The sequence below is a fragment of the Nylanderia fulva genome, unplaced genomic scaffold (genome assembly GCF_048542155.1).
Source record: "Nylanderia fulva isolate GAGA-0341 unplaced genomic scaffold, ASM4854215v1 Scaffold74, whole genome shotgun sequence".
Taxonomy (NCBI): domain Eukaryota; kingdom Metazoa; phylum Arthropoda; class Insecta; order Hymenoptera; family Formicidae; genus Nylanderia; species Nylanderia fulva.
In genome coordinates, this window is record NW_028190851.1 from 484,702 (window position 1) to 503,688 (window position 18,987).

Genomic DNA, 18,987 nt, shown 5'->3' on the forward strand with positions numbered 1-18,987 from the left:
GTAACGCGTTACTTGTAACGGAAAAAGTAACTTCGTTATATTTTTTGATAACTATAGTAACGAATTTAATAACAATTAATGACTTTTTTCGAATTTACTTAGTAATTAGCAATGATCTATTAATTTAATATAAAAAATGTTTAAAAATGTTTATTAAAAGTGTTTATTTTGATTTTTTTATTAAAAAAATTTTGTTTTGTAATATACAGAGGGCATCCCATAGGAAATTACTGAAACTATCAGCTGTCATTTTTTAATGCATGCAGTTATTGGAGAAAACAAAAATTGTGTTGGAAAGAGGAAAGTCTGCAGTTTTTAATGGATATAAATAAAATGTTTACATACCTGTTTATTTTATTGAAAAAAGGCATTAAAAAAGTGCTGATAATCACACATGTAAACTAATAATAAATATTTTCAAAGTGCGCACCATTTAAATTTGTACAAAATTCTGGTCTTTTAGAAATTTTTTGGATGAATCTTTTAGAAATATTTTTAAAAAATAAAATAATTCTCGAAAATATTTTTAAAATGTTTCTGTGTCCGCTTTTTCATGTTTAAAAAATATTTTTGAATATGAATTTAAACTAATATTTCAAAAATATGTTAAACTAATATATTTCTCAAATATTTAAGAAAATATTATCTGAGCGATAAAGAAGAACATTTTTAAAAATATTCTTAAAAGTTTGTAAAGATATTCTAAAAAATGTTATCACAAAAAATTTTTAAATAATTTTAAAATATTCCTAAAATCATTTTAAAATGTTTTTATGCAATATTTTATAGAAATATTTAGAAATATTTTTTGAAAACATAATATTTTGTGCTGTGTAGGTGTATATATAAGTTTGTTATTATATATATGTATATAAAAAAGAAAAAAGTAACGATAATTGTAACGACTTGTTACCTTTTAAATAATTGTAACGGTAACGAGTTACTTTTATAAAAAATAATGGTAACAATAACGAGAGTTACTTTTATAAAGTAACTTTTCCAACCCTGGAAAAAAGTTAATAAGTTTGAAGTCAGAAATAACTAATTGAAGTTAAAAATTAATACATTGCAAGTTAATTAAGCTAAGTTAAAAGTTATTAACTTTTTTTAAAATTCTTAATTAACTAGTTATTACGCAACCCTGCAAAATACTATCATCACTCTTATAAAAGGATATGTACTGCATACATTTTCGTGTTTACAACTGCATATTAAAAAAAGCAGCTCGCAAATGACTAGACTTCATTAAAATGCAATAATATGGCTACATAATAATCGCATTATCATGTCCACTTTAACCCCGCCCATTCTTATTTTCTGATGTATCCGCTGAACTTTGACATAATGTATATGAAGTTGAATCGGAATTGAATATGTATAATTATACTGACCAGACAACTATTATATTTTATATTATTTATTTATATATACTATTTTTATATATACGGAAGTGAGATTATCATAATATATATCGAGCTATTGTCACACAGTTTATATATATATATATATATATATATATATATATATATATATTCCGTTTATGTATATAAATAATTATTTATAATATATATATATATATATATATATATATATAAACTGTGTGACAATAGCTCGATATATATTATGACAATCTCACTTCCGTATATATAAAAATAGTATATATAAATAAATAATATAAAATATAATAGTTGTCTAGTCAGTATAATTATACATATTCAATTCCGATTCAACTATATATATATATATATATATATATATATATAATTTAACAGATAATATGACATATTCTGTGTTCTGTGGTTGATGGATTATAGTGTATCAGTCAGTTTTATTAAGTTTTATTTTTAATAGATTTGTCGCTGCTGTTAGTTTTCAATTTAAATAATTTTGTTTAAATTGAACGTGGTGAGTATGAATTTTCTTTGCTTCTTTCAAAAATTATTTCTTTTTTAATTTTTGAGTAAATTTTTCCCAATGAAAATTTCTGTATGTGTAACTGAATGCATAATAAAATTATTTCTTCTTATACTGTTAATTCTTTTGTTAATTTGTTTTTACACCTTAAAATTTAAAATATGGAATCCCTTTTTTGTTTTTTAATAATAATATTTCGTTTTTGTATATAAATAATTATTTATAATAATAATATTCTATAGGTAGTAAACGTATATCATTTTGACATCAAAATGATGTCTAATGAAGTCAATTTGCTACTTGAAATATTTGTGATAGTCATATTTATTTTAGGATTTCTTATTTGTATTTTTTTTATAAATTTACATGTTTCTTTATTATATTTTTAATATAATAATACGTATATTTTGTAATCCATTTTTAATAAATCCATTAATTTATTCTAGCAGCAAATTACTAAAAATGATAATGATGAAACTTTTAATAATTTTGCTATACCATGTTTAAACCAATAATTAGAAAAACTTACAAAAACTTTAGATTATATATACCCAGATAGCCACAATAATTATTATGACATCATTTTGATGGCAAATGATGCATTTTGACATCAAAATGATGTCATAATAATTACTGTGGCTATCTGGGTAATTATTTTCTTTTGGAAAAATATAAGCTCAAAACTATACTCTTCTTTCTAAACACAAAATAATACATTTTTCGTTGTTTAAAAAATTATTGTTATAAGAAATTTTACTTTCCCTTATTTTAAATACACATATATATAATTCTAAAATTTTTATATTATTTTTCCCAAAATTGCTAGAATTTGTGAAAGATGGATAAAAATACGCGATTCAATCCATATGTCAAAGTCGATGCTGAAGAAGAAATCGTTATTTCTGGTATTGCCGGGCGATTTCCTAATTCTGACAATATAAAGGAATTTCAAGAAAATCTTTTCAATAAAATGGATCTTGGTTCGAACGATCATCAACGCTGGACCGATTGTAATAAAATATTTTTCCCAAAACTAAAAATATTTTTGGTTTTTTTTAGTAGAAAGATATATATTGCTTTAAAGAGTAATGCCATTATTATATTCTAACCCCCGAAAAAACAGTCTAATTTTGACAATCTTTATGAGAATATAATGAATGGAATATGAAATCTGGTTAGAAGCTCTTATTGTACATATTTTGAAGTATGTTTACAAATTAAAAAAATTTTTTTGTACAAAAAAATGACGGCACAGAGTGTTCCGCGACCGGAAAGATTTCTCCTACAATTTTTGACATAAAACAAAAAATCAAAAATTTTTGAATTTTATATAAAATTATCTAGAAGTACACACGGAAATAAAAAAAATACCATTTTTTGTAAAAATGGTGCACGGTTGAAAAAAAAAGTTTAATTTTCAGATAAAAAATTACGTAAAAAATTATTTATAACAAAAAAGTTTACAACAAAATTTAATATCCGTATGTAGTTCTCTAGATAATCTTATATAAAACTTAAAAATTTTTGGTTTATTGTTTTAAGTCAAAAATTGCAGGAGAAATCTTTTCGGTCGCGGAACACTATCCGTGAGAGGAGACTTCTTTTGTTAAATTCTTGCGCCATCATTTTGTATTTAAAAAATTGAAAAAAATTTGTAAACTAAAAATTTATTCAAAATATATACAATGAGAGTTTCTAAACAGATTTCATATTCCATTTACTATATTTCTATAAAAAATTGTCAAAATTAGACTTTTTTCGGGAACTAAAGTGGCACTACCCCTTAAGTGTATTAAACTTGAGGATGTTAATGATTTTTTAAAACTAAGTTAAGTTAAAGTTGATTGCTTATAAAATTAATTCAGTTAAGTTAAAAATTACATGAACAAAAAATTAACTCAGTAGTTAAGTTAAGATTAAATTAACTATAAAGTTAAATAAAAAAGTTAATAAGTTTAAGGTAAAAAATAACTAGTTGAAGTTAAAAATTAATAAATTTTAAATTAACTAAGCTAAATAAGTTAAAAGCTATTAACTTTTTTTTTAATTCTTCACTAATTAACTAGTTAATATACAACCTTACTTTATACATATGCAATTATTATGCATAAGTTGAGAATATTATATTTATATAAATTACCCATTTCAAATCTTAACAGATAACTATGAAATGCCACCTCGAATAGGAAAAATGAACAATGTACAAAAGTTTGACGCAGGATTCTTCGATATACCGGCCTCAGAAGTTCATGTACTTGATCCTGGAATCAGAATGTTACTCGAACATACCTACGAAGCAATCATTGATGCGGGTGTAAATCCCACAGAATTACAAGGAACGAACACAAGCGTCATCACAGCAATAAGTGTTTCTGATACATATCTGGATTTAATATACGAGAAGCCTCACGTATGTGGTTCACATATTCATTATTCAATAATTAAAGTATTAAAGATCGTACAAAAAATACGCTCTTCTAAAATTGTATAAAAATATTTATATGTATACAAAGATATTGCTAAATATGCGAAAAAGATTTCTCCGCCTGAATACTATATCGCGCAATTGCTAATAGATTGCTGGGTTACCCATTCTTGGATGCAGCAAAGCCATGATAGCAAACAGAATTTCTTATTGGCTCGGCGTTACTGGACCATCGTATAACATCGATACTGCATGCAGTTCGAGTCATTTCGCTATGGTGGAGGCTTACAGGATGATTCGATCTGGCGTTTGCGACGCTGCTATTGTTGCTAGTGTCAACTTGTGCATCCATCCTTTTATAACTCGTCAATTCTTTCATTTGGGTACGTGAAGAATAATCCCAGGTAGCAACTCGGGTAGCAACTCGGGTGACTGACGTCATTTTGACGTTGAATGACGTCGGTTTGCTACTTGGAAAGCATATGTGATTTTGACGTCAGTTTGCTACCTGGGCTATTATATCTTTTATTGTTCGAAATCATTTCTTCGTATAGAGTGAAATAAATGACCCAATTACATTGTTTTAGGGGTTCTATCTGCTGATGGCTACTGTAAACCTTACGACGAAGAAGGCTCCGGTTACATGCGTAGTGATACAGCTGTAGTAGTGTATCTACAAAAAGCAAAGGACGCAAGGAGAATCTATGCAACCTTTGTCTACGGTAAAACTAATTGCGATGGTTTTAAAGAAGAAGGAATCACCTTCCCATCGTTTGACAAGCAAAAGATGCTACTGGAAGAATTTTACGAGGAATGCGGCGTCTCGCCTCTTGAGCTGTCTTACATGGAAGCTCATGCAACTGGTACCCTAGCTGGTGATCCTGTGGAACTTCAAGCCATCGATGAAGCTTTATGCTCCAAAAGAGACAGTCCTTTATTATTGGGATCAGTGAAGTCGAATCTTGGACACTCCGAACCCGTTAGCGGCCATTGTCAAATTACGAAGGTAAATTTACAACAAAACAGGATTAATACTATATATGTGAGATTGTACAAGTGTTTTTTTAAATTGTTAGTCATTTTGTTAGTATTTATTATTAATTATCAGAGTTGGGTACATTAATAGCACGACATATCCGAAAGATATTCAGAGGATATTTAGAGGATATCCAGAGAACATTCGAATATCCTCATGATGTACTTTGAACGTCTTCGGGATATATGTGCTGTTAGGGTAATAACTATAGTTAATTAGTTAAAAAAAAATTAAAGTTAAAAGAAATTAAAAAGTTAAATAACTTTTAACTTAGTTTTGTTAATTTAAAATGTATTAACTTTTAACGCCAACTAGTTATTTTTGACCTTAAACTTATTAATATTTTTCCTAAGTTAAATTTTTTATTTTTTCTCTGAATACCATTATTTGTTTTTTTATAAGTTATAACATGTATTATTTTTAAATTAAAGTATTATTAATTTTTATGTTCATTTGTCATCAATTGTAATTACTAAAAAATATATTTATATATAAAAATCAAAATTTCTTTTTAAGAGTTTAACAAGGCTCTGTAATATAAATATAAATTTAAAGATATAAGACAGGCAATAAGAGCCAACTCGCGGATGACAGTTCGTTATTTTAACGAAACTAAATTTTTCGTTAGGATTAAGTATCTGTGCACAAGGCATCACATTTTACTTGGTCACGGCCAAGATTTAAAATATGAAATAATCTCATATTTGAGATTTAATTTCAATAACCCTTTCACGCCCCTACGGAAATAAGTAAATGCAAAATTTTTTTGTTATTTATTATTATAAATTTTAAAACAATTAACAAATAAAAATCTAATTTAATATAATGTTTTTAAAAATTAACTTTTGATTTAACTTTAGTTAATTTAATCTTAATTTAACTTTAACTGAGTTAACTTTTTGTTCATGCAACTTTTAACTTAACTAAATTAATTTTATAAGCAACTAACTTTAACTTAACTTAGTTTAAAAAATCATTAACTTACCCAACCCTGTTAATTATTTATCATTGAATATTTTGTCATTATATAAGAAATGTATTGATCTCTTAAAGGTTTTAATTGCGATGGAAACTGGAATAATTGCCCCTACTATACATTTTAAACGCCCACGAAAGGATATGACTGCTATCATTGAAGGTAGAGTAAAAGTAGTTACTGAACCAACGGAATGGAAAGGTGGTTACATCGGTATTAATTCCTTTGGATTTGGCGGAGCTAATTGCCACGTCTTACTGAAATCAAATCCGAAAATTAAAGCCATTAATGAAATGGAAGATAATTTACCTAGACTTGTAGCTGCATCTGGATGCACCGAGGAGGCAGTTAAAATTATATTAAATGTAAGAATACATTACAATTTATTTCACATATGTATAATCTAATTTATATATATATATATATATATATATATATATATATATATATATATATCATTTTGAAAACAACTCAACTACGAGAATTCTGAATAAAAGAAATAAAGTGTTTTTGAAATGACATATTTGCTACTCAGTCAGAAATAAATGATTAAATTGACGAATCAATGTCGATTCGACATCAATTTATCTAATCGACGTTGATTCAACGATGAATCGGCGTAAATTCGTCGTCGAATCGACGTCGATTCGATATCATTTCTGGCTGAGTACCTTTAAGTCAAAATAAAAATTGTACCTTATTTTCTTCTTCAAGATAAATATTTTTGTTCTGAAATTTTTTAAAATTTTATCTTTTTTTTTTATATATATTTGAATGACTCAAATTTTTTAATGTGTTAATATATTTACTTCGATTATATATATTCAAGATGCAAACAAAGTATATATATATATATATGTATAAACTTATCATAAATTAAATCTTTAATTTTAATAAAATACAAGAATTTGTTATTAAACTATTTTGAAGTTAATTGTTATATATTTACAATTAATAATGAAATCTCTATAGATACAAATGCAGCCTATAGATGTAGAATATATTTCACTGCTACATCGTATTCATAGCAGTAATATAAAAAATCATCCCTACAGGGGATACACAATTGTCGGCTCTAAAATATTCGATAGAGCAATAATTAAAATAAGGCGCAATTTATCTACAAAAAAACCGATTTGCTTTATATTTTCTGGAATTGGATCTCAGTGTCTTAATATGAGTAAGTAAATCAAATGTTATAATAGAATATTTAATACAATTGTTAAGATATATAATATATTTTGTGTGTTAACAATTAACATTAAACAATATTTATTTAAATACACATTATATATAATATTATTATATAAAATAATATTTATATAAAAATATAATCAACAGATATAATACAATTATTTTTAATTATTTGCAAACTTTATAATTCCTAGAGAATTATACATATATTTATTATTTAATTATAAATTTCAATATAAATTAAATTAAAATATAAACAATGACATACTAAAAATAACGTGCAAAACATTAACTTTTTTGAAACAATAAATAGACAATATTATGTAATGATTAAATTATAATTTTTTGTAAACATTGGTAGGTCGTGCTTTAATGAAATTTCCAGTATTCACTAAAGCAGTTCAGAAATGCGATACTGTTTTGAGACCTTATGGTATATTTATCATCGATATTCTGACAAATGAAGACAAACATATACTCGATAACGTAGTGAATTTATTCGTAGGCCTTATAGGACTACAGGTATAAACATACGTGTATAAATAAAATATGACTATATATATATATATATATATATATATATTATATATTTAATATATATATATATATGTATTGCAGGAGTTTTCTGTATTTATTTTAATTTTTATAAAGCATATCGTTAAAGATCAGTCTTTTATTTTATAACTTAAAGATTCTGTAAACAAATTGAAATTGAAAGTTGCCTGTCACATATATATATGTATAAAATTGCATGCAGAAGAAGAAATTTATAATATTATCTATAATATTGTTTTTTTCAAAGAAATAGAGAGTTGGATGTTTTAAATGTATTGCAGATCGGAATAGTTGATCTTTTAACGAGTATCGGAATAACTCCTGATATTATAATGGGTCATTCCATTGGCGAGTTGATTTGTGGATACGCCGATGGATGCTTGACCGCCGAAGAGACGATCATGTTGGCATATCATGTCGGTTTAGCATTTTTCAAGTCAAAAATAATAGACGGATCAATGGCCGAAATTAATCTCGATTTTAAAATTACGAAGAAAATGTGTCCACCGGATGTCGATATAGCTTGTTACAATAGTCCCCACAATTCTATCGTGAGTGGACCAACAGACTCTGTAACAGCATTCATCGCTAAACTACAGGTTTGAAAATAGTATAAATAATATTTATCGCGCTTATTATATAATGTTGAATTTAATAAGCGACAAAGTTTAATTTTCTTCAGAATAATAAAATTTCTGCAAGAGAAATTTCCTGCGGACGTATACCTTTTCACAGTCGCTACGTCGAGCCCGCAAGAGTCAAACTTTTGGAATACTTTAATCAAGTGTTGCCACAGAAAGCATCTCCGAGCCCGAAGTGGCTAAGTGGGTTTTCTTGTAAAGGGTTCGGTGGATCTTCAAAGTTATATCTCGCAAAATATTATGTGAAACATCTGCTAACCCCAGTATTATTTTCGGAATTTGTGGGTTTAATTCCAGACAACGCAGTGACGATTGAAATTGGGCCTCACGATGTTCTTCAAAACATCCTTAATGATTCCTTAGAGGCCACAGTGACGAATGTCGCGTTGTACAAATTCTCTGATGAACCGGACATTGAGATATTTTTAGACGGAATTGGAAAACTTTATAATGCTGGACTACAGCCGCAAATCGCGAATTTATATCCGGAAGTCAAGTGTCCTGTAAGTTGTGGCACACCGATGATATCTCATCTTATAAGGTAAATTTTGCTTGGGATTAATTATTTTACTAAGATTAAAAAATAATGGAATTTTAAAATATGAAATTAATTTGCATTATTGGTTTTAATTATATAAGACAGTAAAATAAACTAATGTTTTTTCATTAATTGTAAATTTTATTAATTTATTAATTATTAATTATTATTAGTGTGAGTGATTGGTTTGGACGAATGTTTAAGTACCACTCCGAGGTTTTAATAATTTTAAAATATTTATTGATTATATATATATATATATAGCCGGATAAATTATTTTAATTCGATTTTTGCTTCTAATTGGGACTTTTTGTGTTGAACTATTTTTAATTTATTTCAATTTATTGTTAACGTATTTCGCCTTTTAATTTTGACATAATTATCTAATTTATTTTGACTATTGTATTACGACTTTTTATTAGAATTTTTATTATTATTGTTTTATTGCGCACTGAAGAAGACTAAGTATAGTTCGAAACGTTTGTAATTAAGAATATTAAAGTTTGTATTGTAATTGGTTTTTTTTTAAATTAAAATTTTTCCAAGTTTAAAATAATTCTTTATTGCTCGTTTCATATGGCCTCATAATATTTAGTAAGTTATCATTGTGATTATTAGTTTTATTAATTGAATTAATGGTATTCTTTTCAGATGGGATCATTCTGAAGATTGGTATATATACAATTATTCACAAAGAAAATTGGATATGAGAGAAGCAATTGTTACTATTAATATAACGGAAGAAGAATTTTTATATATGTCCGGACATGTCGTTAATGGAAAAAATTTATTACCCGCTACGGGATATGTTGTACTTATGTGGCAGATGATCAGTTGGTTAAGAAGACAAAATTATCTCGATATACCAATTGTATTTGAAGACGTCAATTTTCTACGCTCTACGATTTTGGCACCACAAAAGCCAGTCGATTTGACTCTTATGATTCAGGAAGGTAATTTTTAAGTTATAAATAATATCTAGATGTGTGTAAAAAATGAAACATTTTATATTTAATTATGATTAAATAAAAAACATTAAATATAAGAAAATAAATCGTGAAAAAATTGATATCTAACAAATAAGCATAATTGATATATAGAATTTCCCCTTTTTTTCTTAACATTTAATATTTCCTTTTCTTAATTGGCTAATTATAAGTTTTTAAAAAATCATTATAAAATATAGAAACATTATTTACCCTATAATTATAAAAAATCAGTATTGTATTTTTATAGGTAGCAACAAATTCGAAATAATTGAAGGAGGCAATGCTGTTGTTACTGGAACAATGCGAATTCCAGTTAATATTGCAGACGAAAAAATATATACTACATTTATCGATCGAAAGGACAACGACGAAGAGAAAATGAATACAAAAGATATCTATAAAGAATTAAAACTTCGCGGTTATCAATATGTCGGTGATTTTCGTGGACTAAAAAGTGCCTCAATCACTGGAAAGAATGGTCATATTGCCTGGACTGATAATTGGATAACATTTATGGATAACATGTTACAGTTGATGATTTTAGGACAGAATTCGAGAAGCCTGCTTGTACCAACAAGAATTCGCAAAGTAGTAATCGACCCGAAGTTTCACCTAAAACAGATCGACCAACTTCCAAATGATGAAAGACGTAAATTTGTATTATTATAAATTACAAACTTCAAGAGGATTCTAAAACCGTTTTGCTTTATCGACAAAACGATCAGTTTTCTGCACTTTTTTTTTTATTGGTTAAATAGAATAATAAATGCTTTTCCACGATTAAAATACATATAGAAACAAAGTCGGGACCTATCGATTTTATGTTCAAAACAAAAAACATTTACCTTTTAATTCTTTTTTGGTTCGTCGGTAAAATAAGACGGCGTTGGAATTCCCTTAAACATAAGATTACCATCTGTATTATTACTTAAAAAATATAAATCTAATATATTATTGTATGTCCGTTACACATTGCAGAGGTCCTTGTACAAAATTACAAAAATGTAGACGTCCTGATAGCTGGAGGAATAGAAATATTCGGCATCGTGGCTACACCTATACCTCGTCCACAAAGAACAGCCAATCCCGTTCTTGAAGAGTACAAATTTGTTGCTCATCGAGACCTAAGTGTGTTGTCGTTGCAAGACGCAATAAGAATGTCGGTGCACCTTGCGCTTGAATGTTACAACATGATAAACGTAAAGATAATCGAATTTATCGAGGACGGCGATCAAGTAATGCCGGAGAATTTAAATTGTTTATTAGTGAATAAAGTTCTGGATGATTTACCGCAAATTCAATCCGACATCAAACTGGTAGCAACACACGAGCGATTCAAAGATATCGCTTTGCCCGACAACGTTTCTACAATAGAATTTGGGAAACTGACGAGAAATGAAAATAGTTTGATGGTTATAGGTTTCGGAATTCTAACAAAAAATAGAAACAAATTGTATGAACAATTGTCCACTATTATAATGCCGCAAGGATTTCTTCTAACACTGGAAGAGTTAAATGTCAGCTACGACTACTCGTGTCTGAATAAGTTTGGGTTGAAAGTAATTTTGGAGAAATGCACCAACAATAAGACTTTTATATTGTTAAGAAAAGTACAGTATGTAGGGAAGAATCTGCAGATAGTGCATATAAGTAATTATGAATTTATATGGGTAGACAAGCTTATATCATACATGAACGCGGAAAATGAAGCAACAAATACGAGGATAATACTAGTCGCTGAAGGAGACTTCGAAAGTGGACTGATTGGTCTCGTCAATTGTTTGCGAAGAGAACCGGGTGGTGAAATGATTAGAGGTGTATTTATTCAAGATAAAGATGTACCTACTTTTTCACTACAAGAATCGTTGTACATAAAGCAGCTGCAGCTGGATTTACCCACTAATGTTATACGTTTCGGTAATATTTGGGGATCTTACAGGCATTTTCCGTTAGCATCACTAGAACCAAAACTTGTACAGAGTGCCTTTATTACTCAGATGGTACGTCATGTACGGAATATTTAATATAAAAGAAAACCCTTAAATATATTTTTGTGATATTATTGCTCGTTTATTTATAAATGAAATGATTTGATGTAACTTATTTAGGTGAATTAAAATAATTTGTCATACTTATTTATTTTAGGTACAAGGTGATATGAGTACCCTTTGTTGGGCACAAAGCAAGATATCCATCGTCAACGATGACGATAAGGAAAATTTAATAAGAATAGTTTATGCGTCTATCAATTTTAAAGATGTCATGATAGCCAGTGGTAGACTCAATCTCGAAACTATCACAGACGAACCAAATAATGGTTCTCTACTTGGAATGGAATTTGTTGGTTTTAATAGATATGGGCAAAGAATAATGGGTATATGTTCAGCAGGGTATGATGTATACACACATAACTTTAATGAATATGATTTTGTTAGTAAATAAATTTTATTAATTGCTACCCAGCCAGAAATGAATGATCAAATCGACGTTGAATCAACATCGATTCGACGGCGATTTATCTGATCGACGTCGACGTCGATTCAACGATGAATTAATATCGATTCAACGACGAATGGACGTTGATTCGATATCATTTCTGGTTGGGTATAGAATTCTAAAAATTAATTAAATAAAAATTAAATTAATTTATTTGTTATAAATATATTTTAGTTATGATAATGAAAAAATTGTCGTATTTTTTATGCTTATTTACTCTTAAATATAAAATATAATTTATAATAAAAAAAACGTTTCAATATAATAACTAATACATTTTCTAATTCATTATTTTCAGAGGAATGGCAAATATTCTCGTAGCTGACAAATATCTCAGTTGGATCGTACCTGACAACTGGACGATGGAAGACGCTGCGACGGTTACTTGCGTATATTGTACGTGCTATTACGCTTTATATCTGAGAGGTAAAATGAAGAAGGGCGACAAAGTGTTGATTCACTCCGGTACAGGAGGCGTCGGTCAAGCTGCGATTCATCTCGCGCTTCACGAAGGCTGCGAAGTGTTTACGACGGTCGGGACTGCCGAGAAACAAAACTTTATAAGAAAAACGTTTCCCTCCATACCCGAGGATCATATCGGAAATTCTCGAGATACGAGTTTCGAGCAAATGATTATCCAGGGAACGGAAGGTCGCGGAGTGGATATCGTATTGAATTCCTTAGTCGAGGAGAAACTGCTAGCGTCCGTTCGTTGCTTAGCAAAGGGCGGCCGTTTCCTCGAAATTGGAAAGTTTGACATGTTTGCTAATAGTCCTTTGGAAATATCTTTATTCTCAAAAGGCATTAGCTTCCACGGCATTTTATTAGATAAATTATTCTCTGCAAAACCGGAGAGTAAGACAGTACTGAGAAGCAAAATAGTAGAAGGTTTAAAGAATGGTGCTATCAAACCATTATGCAGGAAAGTCTTCAAAAAGGATGAAGTAGAAGTTGCGTTTAGATACATGGCTGCTGGAAAGCACATTGGCAAGGTATGATTATTTTTCATTATACGTTTAATGGAGGAATTAATTTATTAAATTTTTTTTCTTTCAAACTACTTTTATCTTGTAAACTATTTTATTCTAACTGTTATTATTTGATTCTATTAAATTGTTCCATTTTTTTTATTAATTAGATTATTCAAACGCTAGTAGAAAAATCAAAAATTGCAATTGAACCAATTCTAGCACAATTTTTTTTTATTAATGCAAGACGACATTTCAACCATCTGCTTGTGGTTCTTATCAAAGTATACATTATAATAATAATGATATAAAAAAATAAAAAATAAATTTAAAAGGTATTATGCAAACAATTATACACATTACATAAATTATATTATATATATGTTTTTGGTAGATAATATAATTTTCAGCATTACAAACGCAAATCAAACATATTAAAACTCAACATATTCTAAGCACTCAGTAGAAAATAAAAAATTAAAAAGAGAAACTGTCATGTTAGTATGGATTTTTTGTTATGAAATGAATATATTTTATAAAATCTAACTACACGACCTTTATTATTTTGTTGTAAATATTATTTAAATTAAGTATCCTTTTATAGGATTAATTGTATTATTGAATTTCTTGATAATTTCGCAATTTCTCTTTTTCTCATATTTTTTGTTGTGTAAAATATTAGGTTTTGTCTACTCGAAATCATATCCGCATTCTACCTTATGTATAAGATATACTTACACATATATAGGCACCTTGGCCATTTTGTTGCGATGTATCTGTTTTCTTTATACCAATTGATTGATCTTATTATACTGTGCAGAAAAGTATTAAGATATAATTACCGAAAACTGAATATTTTAAAAGATATACAATACTTTACATTTTATGTCAAAAAATTGTTAGCTTCAAACCTTTATAATTCAAAGAATACTCCATGAAAAAATATTTTATTCTAGAGTTTTGGAAAGCTCTTGAGATAGCCTACAAAAATATGTAATAAAAAATATGTAGTTTCATTCAAGAAATTGAAGGTGACCTTTACGTGACCTTTAAATGACTATTCGAGGTTAAATCAATGACACCAATTTATGTCCCCCTTCGAGTCAAACTACTTTTATCTGAAACATTTTTTCATGTCTTTCATAGTTTTTGAGATATTTGCGCGGAACATTTAAAATGGAACACCTGTATACGCGAGAAAGTTATTATGCCATTTTTGTAACGCAAAGGTAGGGGCTGTAACTTGCAGAATTTGCTATTGGCATCACCCACAACATTTCTGCATATGTTTTGAATCGAAAGTGAAACAGTTGAAGTCCTTCACTTGTCAGTGCTTAGAATATGTCAAATTTCAATAATATGTTTGATTTACGTTTGTAATGCTGAGAATTATATTGATCACCAAAGACGTATGTATAATATAATCTATGTGATGTGTATAACCAATTGAATAACACCTTTTAAAATTTTTTATTTTTTTGTATCATTATTACAGTGTATACTTGGTAAGAACCACAAGCAAATGGTTGAAACGTCGTCTCGAATTAATAAAAAAGATTTGTGCTAGAATTGGTTGTCCAATTGCAACCTTTTATTTTTTTTATTGTGCAGCGACATATAAGGTTTATTCTTTATTGTTGCACTAGTGAACTAGTGCAGACTGTTCCAGTAAATTAGAGCGAAACAAAATATATTTGTCTCACTTTAATTTATTGCATTATTAGTTCATCAGTGCAGCAATAAAGAACAAACTCATAATTTCATAGTTTATTCTTTCTTAGAGATCTCTATCTATAATCTTCATTTCAATATCTGTTTTAATTTTGTCTAACATGTTTCATATTCATGTTCTTTGTCTCATTTCTATTTTTTTCCACATAATATTTTAAAATATGTATACATTATATTGTAAAATTAATTTTATTTCTAGATAATAGTAAAAGTTCATAATGAAAATGAACCCCTGGATGAACCTATATTCGCACATCCTCGCTATTATTGCCTCAAAGACAAATCTTACCTTGTTTTGGGTGGCCTAGGTGGTTTTGGTCTAGAATTAATTGATTGGTTGATTTCACGTGGTGCAAAAAATCTAGTACTGACATCGCGAACTGGAATAAGGAATGGTTATCAACGATCGAGAGTAAAGTTATGGCAATCTCAAGGTGCGAATGTACAAATCGTGACAGCTGTTGATACTTCGAAATACGAAGACTGTAAATCTTTATTAAAATTTGCCGAAGAACAAGGTCCCGTGGATGCTATATTCAATCTCGCAGTTGTGTTGAAAGATGGCATATTCAAGAATCAGTCTCCAAAGAATTTCGAAGAATCCTTCTTGTCAAAAGCATGGACGACAAAGAAGATGGACGAATTATCGAGAACAATTTGTCCCCATCTTCGACATTTTGTCGTTTTTTCTTCCGTTTCATGCGGAAGAGGTAACGCAGGCCAAACAAATTACGGAATGGCTAATTCCGTAATGGAAAGAATTTGTGAGAGAAGAAAGAAAGAGGGTCTACATGGTTTGGCTATACAATGGGGCGCTATTGGTAATGTTGGGCTTGTCGCAGATATGCAAGAAGACGACAAAGAACTTGTTATTGGAGGTACATTGCAACAAGAAATATCCTCTTGTTTGAATACATTAGAAGCATTCTTGCTACAAGATCGGCCAATCGTAGGCAGCATGATTGTTGCTGAGAAAAGAAAAGGTCTTGGCCAGGCAACAAATCCACTTGAAGCGGTTGCAAATATTATGGGTCAGTTCAAAATACTATTACTTAAAAAATTTGTGCCAAATTATTTATACGAAGTCCACTATTAGTCAATATTATTATTAAAAATTCATTAACAGTATACCAAATTATAAGAGCATGCCAAGTAAACGAGTGTATTAAAGTAGTCATTGAAGTCACTGAAAAAAGCGTAAACTTCATCGTAAATTTTTATATCGTTGTTTTAAGTAAGATCTATTTGAAATGACACCTAATAAATATCTAATTATTTTTAATAATTCTTAAAATAGGACTGAAAAATCCAAACATAGTGGCGCCAAACATATCACTGGCCGAACTGGGAATGGATTCAATGATGGCAGTGGAAATTAAACAGACGTTGGAGAGAGAATTTGATATTTTATTGACGGCACAAGATATTCGAAATCTCAATTTTGCAAAACTTAAACAAATGACAAACGTAGCTGAGCAAGAAAAAGTGCATAACGCTACTAAAGCTGACACAAATGATTTGGATGGATTAAAAATGTTGACTCGAAAACTTAGCGATTCGGATTTGAATTCAGATATTTATGTAGAAATCGGTGCGAAAAGAGAAGTTGTTGGAAGCGAAATATTTCTTATACCAGGAGTCGATGGTTGTGCTAGAGTATATAAACTAGTGGAATCGAAAATTAAATCTTCGGCGACGTGTTTGCAACACGGTGTATTTCATATTCCGGGTGTCACTCGTTCAATAACGAAATCAGCAGCGTATCTTCTGCCTGTAAGGAATTATAAGATAATCTATTTGAAATAATTATATCCACACCTTTTTTACGTACTATATTATATATGGATGTTTCTTTTTTTTAGTATGTATTAAAGAAAATGAAAAGTCAAAAGGAGTTTGTAATTGTGGGTTTTTCATTTGGATGTTTAATCGCTATCGAATTAGCAAGATTATTGGAAGCTGAGAACTTCTCTGGACGTTTAATAATTATTGATGGTGCTCCTGATGTAATGAAATTTTTGGTTGAGAAAGTTCTTAATCAACAGTCGGAGCAAGAACTACAAAATGACATTTTAATTCGTTTGATGAAAATGTATCTTGAATTTAATACTGAAATGGTAAATCTCAAAATTACAATTTGAATTTTTTTTCTGCAAAAATAATTTATGTAATTGTGTTTACATATAGTTAATATGTTGAACAAATATAAAATAATTAAATTATTTATAAAATATAATAAAATAAACTAAATTTATTATCTTATTTTAGATTAAAAAATTTTTTAAAGTTTTTTAACGTTGTTCAGATTGTTAACTTTTTTTCTATTTATTGTGCAAAATATAATATATTATTTTATTATTTACAGCTTACATTGGAGTTGAATAAGTGCAATACATGGGAAAAGAAGTTAGAAATAATTACTCATTATACGAAGGACATCACTGATTTAACTGTTGAAAATCAAAAATTCCTATGTTCAACAGTTTACGATCATATAATCGCTGTAAAAGATTATAACATATCTTCGGTGCCGCGCTTAAAGTCATCTATAATATTTCTAAAACCTACACTTGCGCCTTTTACTTTTATCGAGGACGATTGTGGCCTATATAAGGTAAATTTGATTATCTCGTAAACTATTTTATTATTTTTAAGATATTTTTTATATGAGAAATTTTTTAGATCACCGAAGGTGCAATACAAATTCATTACGTCGAAGGAACTCATATCACAATGATGGACAATGATAAAATAGCATCATTTATTAACGATGCATTGTAAATTTAATAAAATATCATGATAATTACTCAAGTAATTATGCAAGGCAATAAAAATAAAATTTATACTGCAAAAAATATTTTATAAAAATGTAGAAAGTATAGAAATAATTATCTAAAATAATGTTGAAAAACAAGTGTATTAATCTATGTAACATAAGTTACAAATATAATGTATAAGTTAAATTTAACATCATTAATTTAAACATTATTTTTAACTCTTTGACCCTACTTTATTGATAATTTCATTGTATCGGTTAGGTGTCGGTGTTATAAATAATTCAAATCAATGAAGGTCAGTTTTAAAAATATAACAAAAAATATTATGTAACGACTATATTTGGAAAAAAATAAACTGTAATGTAAATGTATTATGTAGAATTTATCACCATGTTCTACAAAATACATATATAAAGGAATATATATATATATATTAATAACTAATTAAAACCCAAGTAGCAAATTGACGTCATTTTAATGTCGATTAGACGATAAAATGACGTTTAATGACTTTAGTTTCCTACTTTAGAAATAATAAAAAAATGAAAAGTATATAATAAAATATGCAATAGATATGTAATAATCAATAAAGAAAAAAGATAAATTATATCTTCTAAACTAAGAAATAAAAAAAATGACTTTTTTTTTATATCTTTTACTTGATTATTGAACTAATATAAATATAAATATAAATATAAATATATATATATATATATATATATATATATATATATATAATAGAAATAC

General features: G+C 28.1%; 1 protein-coding gene across 1 annotated transcript; it reads left to right on the forward strand.

Annotated features, from left to right (window-relative positions):
• Positions 1–1,804: 1,804 nt before the first annotated feature.
• On the forward strand, positions 1,805–18,371 carry LOC114944978 (fatty acid synthase-like). Its single transcript, XM_085488903.1, has 20 exons — positions 1,805–1,905; positions 2,741–2,924; positions 4,074–4,324; positions 4,491–4,722; positions 4,927–5,345; positions 6,429–6,716; positions 7,324–7,531; positions 7,907–8,067; positions 8,382–8,699; positions 8,783–9,282; positions 9,931–10,232; positions 10,516–10,917; positions 11,247–12,268; positions 12,414–12,658; positions 13,063–13,756; positions 15,663–16,494; positions 16,761–17,236; positions 17,326–17,580; positions 17,829–18,077; positions 18,146–18,371. Exons 2-20 carry the CDS (start codon positions 2,753–2,755, stop codon positions 18,242–18,244), a joined length of 7,125 nt encoding a protein of 2,374 aa, XP_085345029.1. The 5' UTR covers positions 1,805–1,905; positions 2,741–2,752; the 3' UTR covers positions 18,245–18,371.
• The last annotated feature ends 616 nt before the right edge of the window (positions 18,372–18,987 follow it).

What these genes read in the sequence shown, in the direction of transcription:
- LOC114944978 (XM_085488903.1), top strand. Translation starts at nt 2,753, where the DNA reads ATGGATAAAAATACGCGATTCAATCCATATGTCAAAGTCGATGCTGAA. An exon ending in ATCTCAGTGTCTTAATATGA is followed by an intron (nt 7,532 to 7,906) that starts GTAAGTAAATCA and finishes AAACATTGGTAG; the next exon opens with GTCGTGCTTTAATGAAATTT. An exon ending in GTGCCTTTATTACTCAGATG is followed by an intron (nt 12,269 to 12,413) that starts GTACGTCATGTA and finishes TATTTATTTTAG; the next exon opens with GTACAAGGTGATATGAGTAC.